The sequence below is a fragment of the Chelmon rostratus genome, chromosome 18, assembly GCF_017976325.1.
Source record: "Chelmon rostratus isolate fCheRos1 chromosome 18, fCheRos1.pri, whole genome shotgun sequence".
Classification (NCBI taxonomy): Eukaryota; Metazoa; Chordata; class Actinopteri; order Chaetodontiformes; family Chaetodontidae; genus Chelmon; species Chelmon rostratus.
Window position 1 is genome coordinate 9,621,439 of NC_055675.1, and position 17,533 is coordinate 9,638,971.

General features: G+C 41.2%; 1 protein-coding gene across 2 annotated transcripts in view; it reads left to right on the plus strand.

The window, feature by feature from the left end:
* The window catches only part of LOC121621621 (disheveled-associated activator of morphogenesis 1-like), a 49,002-nt gene that overhangs the window by 9,979 nt on the left and 21,490 nt on the right, over positions 1 to 17,533 (plus strand). For both annotated transcript variants that reach the window (XM_041958128.1, XM_041958130.1), the window contains exon 2: positions 16,993 to 17,282. In XM_041958128.1, the coding sequence (XP_041814062.1) occupies positions 17,097 to 17,282 (186 nt within the window). In that variant the 5' untranslated portion in view covers positions 16,993 to 17,096. The remainder of the gene's footprint in view (positions 1 to 16,992; positions 17,283 to 17,533) is intronic.

Genomic DNA, 17,533 nt, shown 5'->3' on the forward strand with positions numbered 1-17,533 from the left:
GCTAATTTATTTGCATGTCATTTACACTTGTTCTAAATGATGGTTAAGTAATGACTTTTTTTTAGTACATATGCACTCTAAATGTGAGATTAGTAGCTGTTAAAGGTGTGAGGAACCATTAGAAAATAGCCTTTTTCATTTGCTAGCTGTTTACAAATAGCAAATTTGTTTTCAAATGTTTGCTGCAGCTAAGACCTTCAAACATAATCAGACTCTGACAAAAGAATTTCTTAAGTCAAGGTCCACTTACTACCTTTTTCCAGTGCCAACATTTCATTTTGCCCATCTGTGCAAGTTCCATCCACTGAGGAAGACAATGAGATGTGTGTAGCGCTCTGGAAAAAGCTGGTTGGTGGACCTTGAGTTGAGATTTGTTTAAGGAAAGCCTCAATTTTCAATTTTGGGAAACATTTTTTTGCTGTTTTCTCTCACAAACACTACTCCATTTCAACTCTGTGTCTAAACTGTAAAGTGTTGTATCCTTACTTGGACTTCCTCTTCATGTTTGCTTCGTGTTTGCTGCGTTTTAGAGATTAGTGAATGCGGAAAGTCGCATGGGCCTTCTGGCGTGGACCTTTCTATTCCAGGGGGTAATTACAAGCCTTCCAGAGGGTGGGTAGAGACCAGCAGACCCTTTCTAATCCTGGCATTTAATTTGTGAACGTTAGGTTCTCCTACAAGGGAAGGGCTGCATGAGTGGAATTTATGGATATGGCCCCACCCTGAATGAAACATATGTACAGTGTAGCCCTGTTTCCTTCCACCACATGACACGAGCCATAATATAACGTTCCCCCTTCACACACTCCTTCACAACAGTCTGAGAAACTGTTTTCTTAGGAGCTTTCAGTCTCGATTCTGTTGAAAAAACATATATCATGATTGTACAGCAGAACTATATCCTGTTTATTTTTTGTTTGCATTGTGCCTTTATATGCTGTTATGGTGTTTGTATCACTGACCTGCGTGTGAGGTGAACACATGACAAAATCATAAGAGCAAGTGCCTTGGTTGCCGAGTTGTTACAGCGCATGCCACATGGCCGAATGTTTGCAACTGTCACTGGTTTGATTCCAGACAGCGACCTTTGTTGGGTGTCATACACCTGTCTCTTCCTGTTCCTTGTCTGCCTCTTCACCTGTCAATAAAAAACAAGGCAAAAAAACGCCCCAAAAATAATCCTTAAATCATAAAAAATCATAAAAGGCAATACTAAAACAGAAAAATGATTACCCTTTTCTCTTCTAATTTTCTGCAGGCAAAATTGAGAGTTGTCTGCCCCTACATGCTTGATAATTAACAACAAAGTGCAGTAAGGAGACAAAAGGTTCAGACAGTGTTGTTTTGGCTTCAGTTTCTGTTTGAGCTGTTAGTAGCAGAGTACGTTTAGCAGCTTAGCTACTTCTTACCTTCGAGTGCGACGTTGCAAATCATCAACCCAGAGCTGGAGTGAAGAGGTTGTCATTTGTTATGTCACTGCCGATTTATCGCGCCTGCTGTAAATGTACGTTGTCTTACTATTAGTAATCGAAGTGGAAAAAATACATTGTAGAGATTATGTGTTGGTGATCAGTATTTTATCCAGAGAATCCATGATAGTTAAATCTGTAGTTCATAAAGTTTGTGGCTTTAGCTTTAGCTTAGAAGTTATTATTGTTGTGAGTCCTTTCAAACTTGGGGCAGACAAAACTCTCAGTGACAAGGCCACTGCCTATAAAAGTGTCACCATCCACAGTGTCTCATACTTCTGTCCTTCTGTATATACCTGGTGGCATTGAGTTCACGAAAAATCAGTCCTGGCTTTTATTGACACAGATGATCCGTCACACCAGAACAGAAGCCCCGCATGAGAACCAGGACCTGTCTGTTATTCCAGCTGCATGACATTCTTTTTAGAGGCAGCTACCCAGGACTGTACTGCCTCCACTGTTATCTATTCATGACTGCACTGGCTCGCCACTGATGTCTGTAACACCGACCCTGTAGAGATAAACTGTTAAACATAAGCCCAGTTTCTTGGACCAAACCTCATTGCATTCTCAGATATGGACATTTCAAATCTAAGCAGAAAGTTGCAATGCTTTAGAAGACTGTATTATGTCAGCTAGCATGACATGTGACTTGGAAGTGGCCCAGAAAGCCTAAAGCCGCAGGCAGCTTTACACGTTGGCGTCTCCAAATGGCAGCAAGAGGCAGCTGTTTGAAAACTTTTGAAGTTTCAGTAACCCAGAAATTATGTAAAAGGACCTTACCGACCTCAAAACAGCATACTCATGTGAAAGGAACTGGTTGGTCTATGGTTAGGGGATAGAACAAGGTGGCATTTTTAATACTCAATGGTGCTGAGTGCTCACTCACAGCTGTTAAGGAAAATGTTTGAATTTCGCTTTTAAGTTTGATTTGTGACTTCCTTTGGCAGAGAAGTGTCCGAGTCCAGACTTTTCTTGGCAAGTAGAGTAAATCCACAGTCTCAGTTACTGGGCATATGATACTCTACTGTGTTTCTGCCACAATTCCTGATGCGTATGCCGATTGGACAAAGCTGTGTTGAGTAACAAAATATACAACAACAGCACTGTGACGTCTGGTTGCCATCTGTGATGCCTGACTCACTTCTGAAGAAGAGGAAGTTAATAGCTGATTCCTGACAATTATTTTGTCAACACCTGCACGGAAACCTGAAGGGCTTGAATCAGGTACATGACTTCTGTTCTTGTATGACAACATGTCTGATTTTCTCACCTCCTGTGTTAACAGGGATTGACAAAGCAGTTGGTTTAGATGCAGTAGCCTCAAGAATTTCCTCAGAGTTGAATCAACACCCTTCTCATATTGTTTTTTGTTTTCTGATCCTTATCCAGTATCAAAGAACTTGGGAATCTGCCAATACAGAGGCTTATCTGATACTCATATAGTTGATTAAATATGTATCGGAGTCATTGAAATAACAGCTGTAGCCTTCTTAATTCTGCCTTACCTATTTTTCACAAGCTAGTTGAGCCAAATAATGAAGGTTTTGATTCAGAACTACAAAGTTTATAAGCTTGGATGAACAGAACATATTCAGTCACCTCTAATTTTGACTCGATTGTGGAGTGAAACGCTTGCAGCGTAGAGCCTAGCTGTCAGGAAGGAAAACGCCTGCAACACAAGTATGTGGACAAAACTGAATGTACACTGTATTCAAAACAATTAGATTCTGCAACGAAAAGATCATTTTTGCTGCTTTATTTTAATGTTTCGTGTCAAAATTTAAGGGAAAAGGAAGAATAGAAGTCTGTTGATGTCTAAACGAACCACAGAGTTTTATTGCAGCAGTGGTATAATGGGGTCTTGTGCTTTGTTTTTGTGACTTCACTTATTCACTTAAGTTACTTGGAAAACACGCATGAAGTGAAGGACTGAAATAGTTACATTATTATATTACTGGTTCTCATGTGAAATCTTGCAGCAAAAAGCCAAATTACTGTGATGTTGTGTACATTTCTTTCAAGTGAAATACTTTTTTGACGAGCATCCTCCACAGAAAACCAAATTCCTTACACATTTCCATCACTGTGGTGTTCATTCAGTCCAAAAAATATCACTATGTTGCAATGAAGGAATGTTTATGGATGCTGGATGTTGTGAGTCAGTAATTAGCTGAGATACAGGAGTGATGCTTGTGCTGTAAATCATGTGGGAGTGTCTGGGATTGTTTAGATTAAAATCCTTTGGATATTTTGGCAGTTTTCTCATCATTGCCAGACTGCTTGGATGGGATGTGTGCAGTTTCTTGGGCTGAATATGTTTTTATTGCACACAGGAGTTTAAGGTGGAGGGTGGGAAGTGAAACTCTTCTGTTTTCTCTCTGAGTTCATGTTTTTGATATTACTTTATTTTTTCAGTTGCCTTGCCACACTTTCACTCTCTCCCATCTCACACCCACATTTACACCGCACACGTTTTACACCTTAGCTTTGTTTCCCCTCCTGCAGCTCTCCAAACAAGCCCTCTCCAAACAAACCCTAAACAACTTGTCCAAAGGCAGTGTAGGGGGGAGGGGAGGGGGTGAGCTGGGCGGCGGCCACGGCTCGGCTGCATCCTATTAGGATTCGGAGTGTTGAAAAGGGGTGTGGCCTGAAGCCAGTAACATCTGTGCCTGTCCCCTCTGCCCCCATAGCATTCTGCAGCGAGGGAGAAGGAGGTTAGGGAGGGAGTGGATACGCCGAGGAGAAGTTCTCGCCGGCCAGCTGGCTGTTCGCAGGCTCTTAAACAGCAGCTCATGCTAGCGAGTTTATCTCTTCTCTCTGCCCCCGTGCCATCAGAGAAAAGCAGTCTCCATCTAACAGGGATCCTGTTGGCTGATTTTGACAGCCTCTGGGATTCGAATCCCAAGCAGACGACTTTGAACCTGCGTGGATTACATACCTTGCGCAGAAAATGCTAGCTGCATGCTGTGTATAAGCAACGTTTTTTTCTGACGACAGTGCAGAAAGCAGGATACTGCAGTGAGTTGAGGATATAAAGGGAATGCCCAGAGCACAACAGAAGCGAGCTCACTCCTGGACAGGGTAAGACGAGCTCAATGAATCTGCCTATTCTACCCCATAATCAAATGAGTGCACGGAAAAGGAGTGCAGGAGCCGGCTATCTGCTGATTGGAATGTGTGTGTATGACTGCATGTGACCGGTAGATAGTCCGAGGCTATCAGCTTCTCTGTGTGTGTGTGTGTGTATATGAGGGGAGTTGGGGCTGCTGGTTTGCTTTATCACTCCTCAGGATGCAGGCTGGATGCCTCTCACCAAGACGTAGGTGATTGTGTCATGTCTGTCTAATTAGGAGGTGTCGGTGCGGAAAACAGTGTTGCCGTAGTAACTAGGGGGGGGGGGGGGGGGATTACAGGGTGCTCAGACAGGGGCCCTGGGGCTCTGGGGCTGATTTTGCAGCGAGAGAGTTGTCCTGCGTATACGGGGAATGCCCCATAATGACAAGGCTGGTCTGTATAGGGTGAGGTGGTGGTAGAAATATGTACACACACACACACACACACACACACACAGGCTACAGCCCACTACCTCCCACTAGCTTTTCTCTGTGGTTTGGCAAATGCAGCCCGTTATCAGTGTCAAGTGAGTGTGTGAGAGCATGGATGGCATACTTTTTCCATGATGGGGCGGAGTGCAGATAATCAAGTCAATGAAAAGGAAAGTCACCTTGAGCAGAGAGGGGTCTGCTCATTCACCTCGCCCATTTCCTGTCGCTGCCCATCCTCCTCAGGTTCCAGTCCTCAGCCTCTCTCGAGAGGCTATGTATACTCTACATTGCATGTAAAGACTGCACAGACTGATGCATTACAAAGGACTGACAGCTAGTCTTTGTAGGATTTCATGGTGCCTCTGAGTGATGGCAAGCTAGATTTCCCCCTGTAATCCTTGATGGTTTTGTTATTTGTTTTTGTGCGCTGAATTAAAGAGACAATCCTATTTTCTCCCCTATAAACATCCAGAGCAGATTAAAAAGGAGGGTAATGTGCGGTGGAAGGGGCTTACATTAAATCACCCACCCACCCAGCTTGCACCCGTCACCCACTGCTCTGGTTACCATAGCAACTGAGGAAGAGGTAGGGATTTTTAAAGGACAGGCTGCAGCTCAGGGTATCCTAGAAGAGATTACAATGCTCTCCACGCCCCATTATTGATGATCTGAGAGGTTATCCGTTATACTGCTCTGGAATGAGTTTGTGACTAATATTGGACTGTGCCCAGCTGTGGTGCACATGATAATGTTTACTGTTCCTTGTGCCACATAGACTGGTGCTTTATTATCTTCTCAGTCGTTCAGAGTCGACATGTTGTTGTTGTTGAAGTCACTAAAGGTTTATTCTTTTCTGTTTTTTCTTGATATTCAGCAGTTTCTCGTATTCTCCAGTTTTCTGTCATTCACTGGTAATTTACAGTGATGCTGATCTTCTAATAATCAAATCTTTAACGTTGATAGAAGCACAGACATAACCTAAATAACACTAATTCAATGATGGTACTGATTCTCTTCCCTTTCTGCTGATAGTCAAGGGCTTATAGATCCTGTACCACAGTGGTCTCCAAACTTTTTGTCAGATGTCACAGCTTTGTCAGAAAAGCTAAAGCACCCCTTCATCAACACCACTTGTCATGTTTCAGATGTGCTCATTTGAAATCATTTTTAAATGGGTTTTTATTGATTATATAAATGTGGGAATTATTTATTTAAAAAAATGAAGTCTTAATGTTTTGGTTGATTTAATCAAGTTTGTTTCAGTATTGCTACCACTTTGAGTTGCAGAAGCTGTCTCACCTATTTATCCATGACCTTTGGCTTACTATGTCAACCATTCATTTATCACTTTTATCTACAATATTTTAATGAGTTAGTCACTCAGTTTAGTATCTGAAGGATTTTAATTTAAAGGCTCACATTTGTGCTGTGAGCAGTTATCAGGGGCTCTAATCATTTTGCTGTAATGTCTTATTAATTTTTTTCTTATGACACTAGCTTGATGAGCAGCAACTGCTAAATTGTACTTGGAATTTGTAAACAAACATTGTATTTACCACTTTCATATGCAGTATAGCAATGACGCTGTTGAAATAAAACTCAGTGGTCACATGCAAAGTAAAACTCATGAAAAAGCAAGCGGACCAAGTCCAGTTGTACTAGATTCTCCTTGGCTAACCATGACCTGGATGACTGAGAATCACAACAGACGTTGCCTTTAGCTAACAATTTTAACCATGTATCTGTTCGTTATAGCTGACTCTGTATGTGAATACATTTTTTAAAATCATTCAGATTTCTTTTTCAAATAACGTGAACCACGCAATTTCTGGCAAGTGCAGATGTACCTGCGATGGTATAAGTACCCCTAATTGAGAATTGCTGCTCTAGTTTAATCTGCATTAACATAACATAGACAAACACTCCTGATTACTATAATGATGCTCTGATGCTTTAATGGTTATAACATGATGGATATAACAGGAATAGTCTGATTGAGTATCCGAATAAGAATAAGTTCTTTAGATTCAAGACATTAAAGTACACTTGTTAAGCGCTGCACATGCAGAACATCAGAAGCATAATGGATACAAATCAGAATTAATATAGCAGGCCATAACAGGCTTGTAATTTATAACCCAAACTTGAACCTGCATGACAACTATGGATCATAGAAGTTAAGATGCTGTTATCAAATAGGCAAATTGTTTGCAATGTCAACATCTGTGCTATGTGTTAAACATTGTCTTTTTTGTTCAGATTTTCACAATAATGTAGAGCTTATCATTCTTTATGAGCTATTTTTAAACAAAACTCTTCTTTTTTTCATTGTCGTGGCACACAGCCAACAACCCAAGCCCAGATGACAAAGATGAAACTCTGGAAAGGATTTTGTCGCATGTTTGAGTAGTTTCCCTCTTTGCCCCTTGTCTAACCTCCACTTGAAGGGCTGACCCGAGGAAGAATGCTAACATGTTAAGAGTGGGGGGTTGGAGAGGCTGTCTGCAGAACAAGTTTGACAACCTTGTCTGCAGAAAGAGCAGCAGCCTTTAACCTGCTTTTTAATCTCTGTCCTCCCTACATTTCAGCCGCACACTCCCCAATCCTAAATGTACATTTTTTTTAGCTTTGTGCAATTATTCATTTATGTAAGAAAAGGGGAATACCACTGAATTACTTTTTAAGGTGTGGAGGAGTTCAGTGTGTTTTAGATAACATTCACTCTTAAAAATGAGTTATTTCTTCATCTAATCTATGCCCATTGGTAATTAGATCATAATAAATTCTGCTCACAAATTAATTTGGCTCATCATACAGATGTGTTCAAAGCATCCAGTATCTTTGTGGATTAGAGGCTTAGTTTCTAGTTTTGTGCAGAACTGGCTACTGTAATACATCGCTCATTAAAGTTAAAACAAACATGTGCTGGGTCTGCCAGTAAATGGACCATTTCTCAAGGAAAAAGAAAGCAGTAAAAAGCTAGAGTGTACCACAAATTAGATTCAGTGGTGATTGAATCTTTCCCTGGCAGCAAACTAACAAACATCTCTTTATCAGCACTGTGTTCATGAAATAATGCTGTGGCCTCAGCATGAGGAATGAACACAGCAAGTTAGTCAGCTTGCACTCATCACAGCCTTTGTGTTTCATTCCTGTTTGATGATAACTTTTGACCAGATAATCAGCCTCAACTGCTGAAAACAGGTGTGGCTTGAGATACAGAAGCCGGTCTTGAGCTAATGTGATTCATCACAGACTTTCTGTGACGATGTCTCCAGATGAAACGTGTAAAGACCATGCATCTGTGTAATGGGGCAGGATTTTGAAAGCAATTGGATTACCTCTCTGTGACATGGCTAATAGAGTTCCCTTTGCTTTCGGTTACAACAGATACTGCAATGTCTGTGTGTGTGCTGGTAAGAGTGTGCAGAAAGGTAGTTAGCTTTATTGTGTGCCATTAAATGTTGTGTTGTGATACCGGACTAAGTCTCAAACATTATGCAGACATAATTTTAGATATTTGCAGCAGCCATTAAAATAGGAAACTGCCGCGTTGTTACTCAGTATTTGCTGTTTGAACACAATGCAGGGTGCAATTACAGCACCAAACATTTTCATAGCAGCAGTAACATTTGTCATAATAGCCCCTGGAAATTGGGCTCAGCACCAAAATGTAATGTTTATGAGTAGCAAACAGTCTAGGGTACAACTGGCAGTTGTTTTTCCAGTTATTTGATTAATTGTGTTGTCTGTGAAAGGTGAGAATACAGTGAAAAATGCCCATCACCATTTTCCACAGTTCAAGGAGATGTTTGTTTTGTGCCACCAACATGTCAAAAAACCAAAGATGTTCAATTCAGTATGGTACTAACAGACAAAATCTGCAAATCCTTGAATTTGAGAAGCTGGGACCAGAATGATTTTTCTTGATAAATGATGATGTTGATGATGATAAATGTTGGTACAGCAGCCCTAAGACAGACTATATAGTAACTTCAGACTTGATGAAGACCATTGGGTAGTTCTCATTTGATTGTAATATATATTGTTTGTTTAATTGCACAGCCAGTATTAATAGTGGCTTAGCACTAATGCAGTGGAAACAGTGCAAACAGTTCCAAATTAACACACATATCAAATGTGCACACTGACATATGACATCATAAAAACTGGAAAAACTACCGCGCCAGAAGACATTACATCACATGACTTTCCAGCGTCACAGCTCACAGTAACTTTGTCACAATCCACTTATGCTGCTTCAAAGTCCTACAAGATGTGAACTTTTTTTAACTTTCAGCCATATAGACAAGCATAAAATGCCTCAGCTGGTGGAAGAAATGCTTCCCTTGTCTGTCTCTGTGCTGTTATCCCTTTCTCTGCACTCTGTGTGTCCCTGTATGTTAATCCTGTAATCTGAGAACCACTTCAGCACTACTCCCTCAGCCATGTGACATTAATGCTCAAGAGGCAATGCCTTTTGTCATATCTTGACACACTATCCTGTAATGTAAATGCACATGAACACACAGACATCAGAGCTGAACGTTTAGTTTGCTACTGTTAGCACCACTGCTCTCACACTATGAACAATTTTAATGGCTGCCTGTTGTCTGACTGGCCGTCGCTGGGAAGTGACTGATTTTAATCTCCTCTTAACCTGCCAGTCGGCATTTATATCATGGCCCAGTTATTTTCTGATGAGTGTCCAAGTCTGCATGTGTTTACTCATTGTGTACTTAGGGTGCCATTAAGTAACTGGCAGAACAAACGGTATGCTATCCAGCTGTGCAAGACAATTGGGCACCACTGTGCCATTTGTACCATAGCAGAACCGGAGAAAATTAGAAAATGGGAAACACTGTGTTTAACATAGAAACAGTTGCCAAATAGCTTTAGCCGGTTTTCAGAAATAACGTGGGTTGATCACCAGATCAGTTTACGTTCAGCTAGAAGTTACTAATCTTGGGTTTGAGCAAAAACATGTGGGGGGTTTAGATTTTCTGTATTGGGAAAAAGCTTAGCAGTACGTGCTGTGCAGCTGCATTGAGAAATGGAGATTGTTTTATTACTTTTGATTGTTGTTACTATTGAGCATTTTGTGGTTGAGTCAAAACAGTTTTGAATTTCACAGATTAAGCAACCGCCCTTCGTCCAAGTACTGGGCTGCTCATTGATTTTCAAGAAGGCAGCTCTAAGCTCAGCCAGTGTGTTTTGATGAAAGAACTACTACTAGCCTTCACTGTTTGACTCCTGAGCCTTTTGTTTGCAGCTGTCCAAATTGATCCAAAATAGATTACCAACTGTAGTGCACAACAGTCGTGGGGGTTTCCAAAAAGCACACTGCAATCCCCAAACCACACTGTGCCTCCAATGGCTTTTTCAATAACAGCACACTTTTATGCTCAATGGTTTTCAGTTTTCTTGCCAGCTTGAGAAACACTGCACTAGGCAGTGTAGAGCAATAATATGTAATAGCAGTACCTACACTGTCGAGATGCTTTGCATTGAAAATACTGCAATGAGATGATCATGAAATTGCATGTCTGATCCATCCCAAATCCTAAATCAGAAAAGAAGATTAAACTTCTGTGCACCAAATGCCTCTCTGGTCCGCCTATAACACAGCTACACTCTGTACATCCCAAGCAGTCACTTAACATCAGTTTCATATTTTTTATTCCGAGCAGCTAAACTAAAAACAACACATGAAATTATTTGGGTTTGTGTAGCTGTTAATGTGACAGGAATATTAAAAGCATGAATATATTTGTGCTGTCTGGACTTAGAGGAATGGCATAGTCTAAGGATGCTAATAACAATAACAACACTTTATTAATTCAATTTTTCATGCCAAACTTCATTTTTGTTTGCTCGCTCCACAGAATGTTCAGAGGTCAGGGTCGTACAGAACAGTGTCCCTTGAGCATTGAGGGCGCCTGTGTCTTGCTCAAGGACATTTCAAAAAGGTAAATTATTGCTAATTATAGCACTTGAGCCTGAGAGAGAGACATAGCTGTAGCTCTGTTCAAAACAATTCAAGGTGAAGCAGCTCTGCTCTCTAATATGGGGTTCTTGTATCCATTGTCGTTATTGCTTCATACTCCCATTCTCATTCAACGTTTCCTCCATTGCCTTTGGCTGTAGACTATTTTACTCAATTAGAAAGAGAAAAGAAGAACTGTTCTGCTGTGTCTTGTCCTAATCATCATTAGTGCAACTGATCATTTAGGCAGCCGTAGCAGCTGTAGATATCGAAAATTAAAATGCATCTCAGTGCCTGAAAGCGCTGTGAAATGCCAGCTGGTGCAGAAGAAGGTATTTCACACATCTGTTTTCAATACACTACTGTCCACTGTGTTCTCTCTCCAAGGTTGAATTCCTGCTCTGAGTGAAGCACATTTTGACTTATTAGCATCAGCTTTAAGTTGACCAGTTTGTTTATAAATTATACACAAAAGCACCTGTTTATGACGTCAGTTATTTTATTATAGACTACATAATTACTATTAGATTATATGTTTGTGTTTGGTTTTGTTTAGAAAAAGATTTTTTGTTTAAGTTAGTAGTTTGATTGCATACTATTGCAAATTTCCTTCATGTTTTACTGATTTATTTTGTTTTACTCAAGTATTTGACTTTGACTTGCTGTTATTATCACATACAAATGTTTGGCTACCAACACCACAAATTTCAGTTTTTTGGGGTGGGTACTGTGGCAAGTGAGAGCATGGTAAAATTGGCTTAGCAGCACCAGAGAAGTCCTACCCTTTTTGTTTGTGCTGCACACCATGTATCAACCCTCAGTGCTGACGCCATTCAGCAAATAAATATTGAAGTAAGCTTGAACAGCAGAGGAGGAGAAAAGAAAGAGAGGCCTTGGCTAAACTGGAAGATGACAGCTGGATGAAAAGTGTCAGGTCATCTTTGAATTCTTGCTGTCTGATCTTCATTCCTCCTCGCACATGTTGAGTAACGTGAGTGTCTCTCTGTGTTTAGCTTAAGATGTTCCTCTCGGATTCTGCCTTTTCTCCTGCCGACCTGACACTTGTGCAGGTTTAGTGGAGAGATCTTGGACAGGCACCATGCACGGGCTCACACTCACTTCACAAACACTGGGGTTCTTTTTACAGTCTGGACTAACGCCAGGTCACCCACCAAACCACATGGTCATGAAAACAACAAGGCTATCCAAGGATAGAAATCTCCTGAGACAAAGACAGAAGTGTTTGAGTGAATATGGGTGGGCGGGTTTAATTATCGGATGTGTATGAATGAAGAAGTACAAAAGAATCTGCCTCGTACTGTAAGCAGCAGCCTACAGAAGTCATCATGTCTCTAGTACAGTTTAAGAGTCGATTTACGTCAGTATAAACAGCATTCTTCTTGATTATATGGAAAATGCAGCTGTTGCATGGCATTATCTTCAACTAGCTGACTGTTAACATTTCAAACATGCCTACTACAAGGATAATTCCTGGAAATACCTATTAATTCTGCTCACAATTGCTGTTTGGACAGCTCAGCGTCAGTTTGACTGGTTGACTTGTACATGCTTGATTCGGGATTGGAAGTAATCTGTGTTTCTTCTCAGTCAGAGCAGGTGGAAGGTGTTGTTGTATGGGTGTTGTTCAGGGTCACAAGGCTCACCTGGCTATGAGAGGAATGTCCTCTTGTTCTAACAGGCCTCTGTTATGTTGGGAACCTTGACCGTCTGACAGACGACCTCCAGAGGCTAATGTCGGAGCACTCAGGTGTCGCAGGTTAACAATTACAGCACAAACACGCAGTCTTAACAGTGACATAGTGTCTGCATGTTCAAACCTTGAATACTCCCCCTCTTGCCCTTGTGGTCTGCCTCTTTGTACCCTCCCCACATGGCCACAGGTTTCTGCAGCTGGACGGGGACCAGTGCTGTCCCACTCCAGCTCATGAGTTTATACAAAGTTTACAGCTCGCTTTAGCTAATGGAAAAGATGGGCCGTTTTGTGGACTAATATGGTCAAAGAGGGCTTTGAATTGCCTCTTCCCTTCATGCTAGAATAGATGGTGACCGTGAAGCCAAGCAGCTGCTGCTTAGGCCTCTGGTAGTCTGTTTGGAAAAGTCAAGGATGTGTCAAAATAAATACACTAGTCTGTGTGTTAGCGAGAGTGAGCTGCTGTGTACTTTATCCCATGTGTGGCCATTTGGCCTCAGGTACCTTGTCTATGTGGCACACTTTAAGCCTTTTCATTCACTGCACTTTGTATATGTAGGTTTTTTTTTCAGAGAACAGTGATTATTCTACTAATGGGAATTTGGCCATTGTTAGTTTGGCTTGACAGTTTCCCTGGTTTGTTGGCCACCCACACAAGTGGTAATTCAGACTAATGTTGAGAGTGTCTGATTAAATAGTCATTGCAACAAATCATTATCAACACAATTTACCCTGGAACAAAGTATTAAGTTGTTAACTGGTATTTTATCTCCATGCTTGCAAGTGTTTTGCTTATGTTCCTTTTTGGTTTTCTTCTTCGTTTTGCCAGCATCAGCATATTAAAGGCTACATGTAAAGCAAGGATTAACTAAAATAGAGCACTCAGAGTCAGACCTCCACCAGGTGTGTATGTTGTGCCTAGCACAGGGGCATTCAATTATAATTTTAAGAGGTCCAGTTAGAGAGAACTTCCTAAAGAAAAAGTAAACAACTGTCAAATCAAATCAAGAAAATACATTTCAGTAATATTTTAACAGTATTAGTTGATTAGCTTTCACATTGAACTGGAAGGATTACGAATTATACATACTCTAATAATAAATAAATGTTCTTTTCTCATTTCAAGTAAAATAAGGGCTGCATTTAGAAATAAAACACGTGTTGTCACGTAACAGCATTTTGAACATTGTGCATCTACAGGTCGTGTGTTTTTCCCTCTCTTTCTGGTTATGAACTGCCTGCGGGAAGAATAAACATGTAGAGTCTGTCTATTCATGACTGAAAGCTCTGCTGTCACTACTTTTCTCTGTTTAGAACACACCATGTGAAATTACTTTTCTCTGGCTCACCTATTTCTCTGACTGTTGTCTATCATCTCTCCCCTGTGTGTGTATCTCACTCACAGACTTGGTTCACAATGCTTATTGCAATGCACAGATATGTGATTGGCTGAGTAGCATCATGCAGGATGACTGACAATGCATGCAATTGGTCTGTGAATTTCCTGGGCCACCAAACCAGCACAGTAAAGGCTAGAAGAGCTGTTCAGGTTAAAATAGCAATGCTCCATCAAAATTTGATGATTCTCAAGTTTTAAAAAAAAAATGTGAATCACTGCAGCCACAAGAGGTCCTTGAACATACTCGTGCACAAAAAATATGAGGCCAGTGAGTCCAGTAGTATGTGAGATAAGCTGCAGATAGATACACACACACACACACACTGACACACATAATTTATCACATGATCCCTTCCAGGCTTAACCCTGGCAGAGGTCAAAAGCAAAAAAACATTTAGGGTGAAATATGAAAATATGACAGATTTCAAGCTTTTCTGGTGGTCAGAAAAAGTTGCACACAACTCTAGCAACTGTCCCAAGTAAGAAAGACACAGCTTCTGGACAGAAGGAACACAGATGAACCAAAGAAAGTGACTAAAATGGGACAGTGATGGCATCAGGCTTTATTTAGGTAGACCACAAAACTGAGTTTTTATTGACTCTATTTAGACAAAGTTGCCATAGGAAATGTCCTCACTTTCCCTTTTGGAAGAGATAACTTTAGCTGTCGTCTGTTGCCTCAGCCTTACTGAACCTAGTGAACCGCAATCTTTGATTACAGTGAAGTATGTGACCTGACCATGTTAAATTTAGACCAGATCACACTGCTTATGATGCATTCTGTCTGGGCGAAGCCTCTGACTTATAGGAAAACACTTGGAAAGGTCAAGTGAACTTGGTTGTGTTCAGCGAGCGGCCGGTCACCAAAAAAGATGTCCAGAAATTCCTGCAGGTCGGCGCAGCCTCTGTGGTTATGATACTTGGCCTTGCATCGCTCTGCACAGCAGGAAAGGAGACTGTGGAGCTGTTTTTGTGACATGCTGACATGTGTCCTCGTGGATATCTGAACACCATGTCTTTATTTTGCCAGACAGCAGAGAGGTCTTGTGCACTTTATTCCATTATTCCTGCTTAGGGTCGCGCCAGCAGGTCTGAGAGCTGTCTCCATTCCTGTGCTGTGTCTTAGTATGAATGAGTAGTTTGATACAAATCAAACCTGTTTATGTTTTCAATGAGACAACAATGAGATTCGAGATCTGTCTTGTCTCAAAATCTAACCTTTTTTTTTTTAGTTTTCAGCTTTAGCAGCTTTAGCTTTAGCAGCAGAGTAAAATGTCACTGTCAATGTTTAAATAGCTCTAACCAGAGAAGTAAATGCTCCATGTACAGTTCAGTCTGATTCCTGGTCAAAATACCTATTGAAAAGATCACAATAAGGGCTGTAACATTAAACAAGACTAAGAGACTGCAGCTATGCTAATGGATCTGTGAGGGTGCACTTCAGCACAGCAGTGCTTTGAGCTAAATTCTAATCAGAGCCTAGCAGCATGCTCAAAATGACAATGCTAATATGCTGATGTTCAGCAGGTTCAATGTGTACAGTGCTCACCATCTTAGTTAAGCGTGTTAACATGCTAGCATTTGATCATCAGCTGTGGCTGATAGTGCCATTAGTTTGGTTAAAGACCAAAGTATAAAACAAACTCTTTTTTTTTTCTGATGGTGACGCTAGATGAGAAGTTGGACAACTGAAGTGATTTAACGTTATCCTAAGGGGAACATGAATTTCACGGCAATCCGTCAAACATTTGTTGAGACATTCCACTCAAAACTACAAATGTCAAACTCTTGATGACATTAAATTAAGTCAGAGGATCAGCAAAGTCAGTAGGATTCATCCCCTGGGACCATGAACGACTGTACAAAATTTCATGGCAATTCATCAAGTTGTTGAGATATTTTAGTGGTGGAACGACCTACACCCTGACATTGCTATTCCTAGAGCCCTGCTGCCAGCATGGCTGAAACCAACCCAAAATTACCCCTGAGCGTTTGGAAATCTATAAATGGTGATGCACACTGTATCTTCACCCGGCAGGACAAAACTTTCTGTAATGTGCTTAACCCTCCTCATCAATGCTGTTCATTTATGACAGCTGATCTCTATGTATTTTTATCTGTGACAAAGAGGCAGGGCTGATGTGGCAGTAGTCCAGCAGTAGTCCAACAGGACACACATTTCTTACATTGCTGATAAAATTGCAGCTGCTAGACACAAAACCAAATGTGGAATCATAGCTACTAAGTCAGAGAGCCTGGAAAGGAAAATCTGCGAATGATAATTATCAGGATGATTGAGGCAGTGCATGTTTGAGTTTGACGTGGACTCCAAACGTTGTAAATCTCACCTGCCATGTGAACATGCAGGCTGACTTCCACACCTTCTAATGAAGGTGTGGAAGTCAGGGTTTACAAGAAGGTCTGTTTTTGCTCTTTACCCACTGTGACCAGGCCCATCTTCAAAACAACAAAAAGCCTCACACACCTTTCACCATGGTCATTGTAACAACACACCCCTCTAATCATTCCTCGTTGGGTCTTTAGAGGAAAGCTGATGCTGAAAAGGAAGGAAGGGGAGATGAAAAGGCCTGAATACACTAATCATGGCAAATTATGGTCTCCATTTCAAACATCACACTCTCACAGGGCCCTATTGTGTAAACAATATAATTGAATCTTTCAGTGCTTGCCCTCACTGATACGATACATTGTACTTTCCCTTGACACTGCGTCATTAACCATTACCAGGGACCGATGTTTGGTTGTAAGTGTGGATTTTTGTGAATGTCAGTGTAAATAGCACAAACGTCACTCCGCTGTGTGAGAACCTATTTGGTTTTGTGCCGAACACTCATTGTGTCCCTTCTCTGTGTCCACAGTACCCTCTGACAGAGGCCAAACTCTGAGGTGGAGGAGGCTGTAAAGAGGCCCTGAAGGAGCCTCCCACCCTCCCTACCTGACCAGCTGGACGCATCAGACAGCCATGGCTCCTCGGAAACGCGGCGGCGGTGGCCGCGGTGGCCTCTCCTTCATCTTCTGCTGTTTTAACAGCAGCGATCACCCGGAGATTACCTACAGGCTGCGTGAGGACTTTGCCCTGCAGGCCATGGAGCCGGCACTGCCGATGCCAGGATATGATGAGCTGGATGGCATGTTCTCTGAGTTGGTGGTAAGGCATTACTCTGCTTTTTCTATTTGAGGAAATTCAGACCAGAGTAATTGTACGGCTTCAAAAAAGAGTCTTTAATTAATGTTTCAGTAAATATGTTTTTAATTGTCCTTTTAAAAGAATAATTCTGCTGTAGTCTATATTTATTTTATACTTCCCTTAAATATCAGCACATCCATTAAAAAGACCAAAAACCAGCAATTAATTGATCCTACCAATGAAGCGTTTCCAGTGGTAGTGAAAGCTTGATA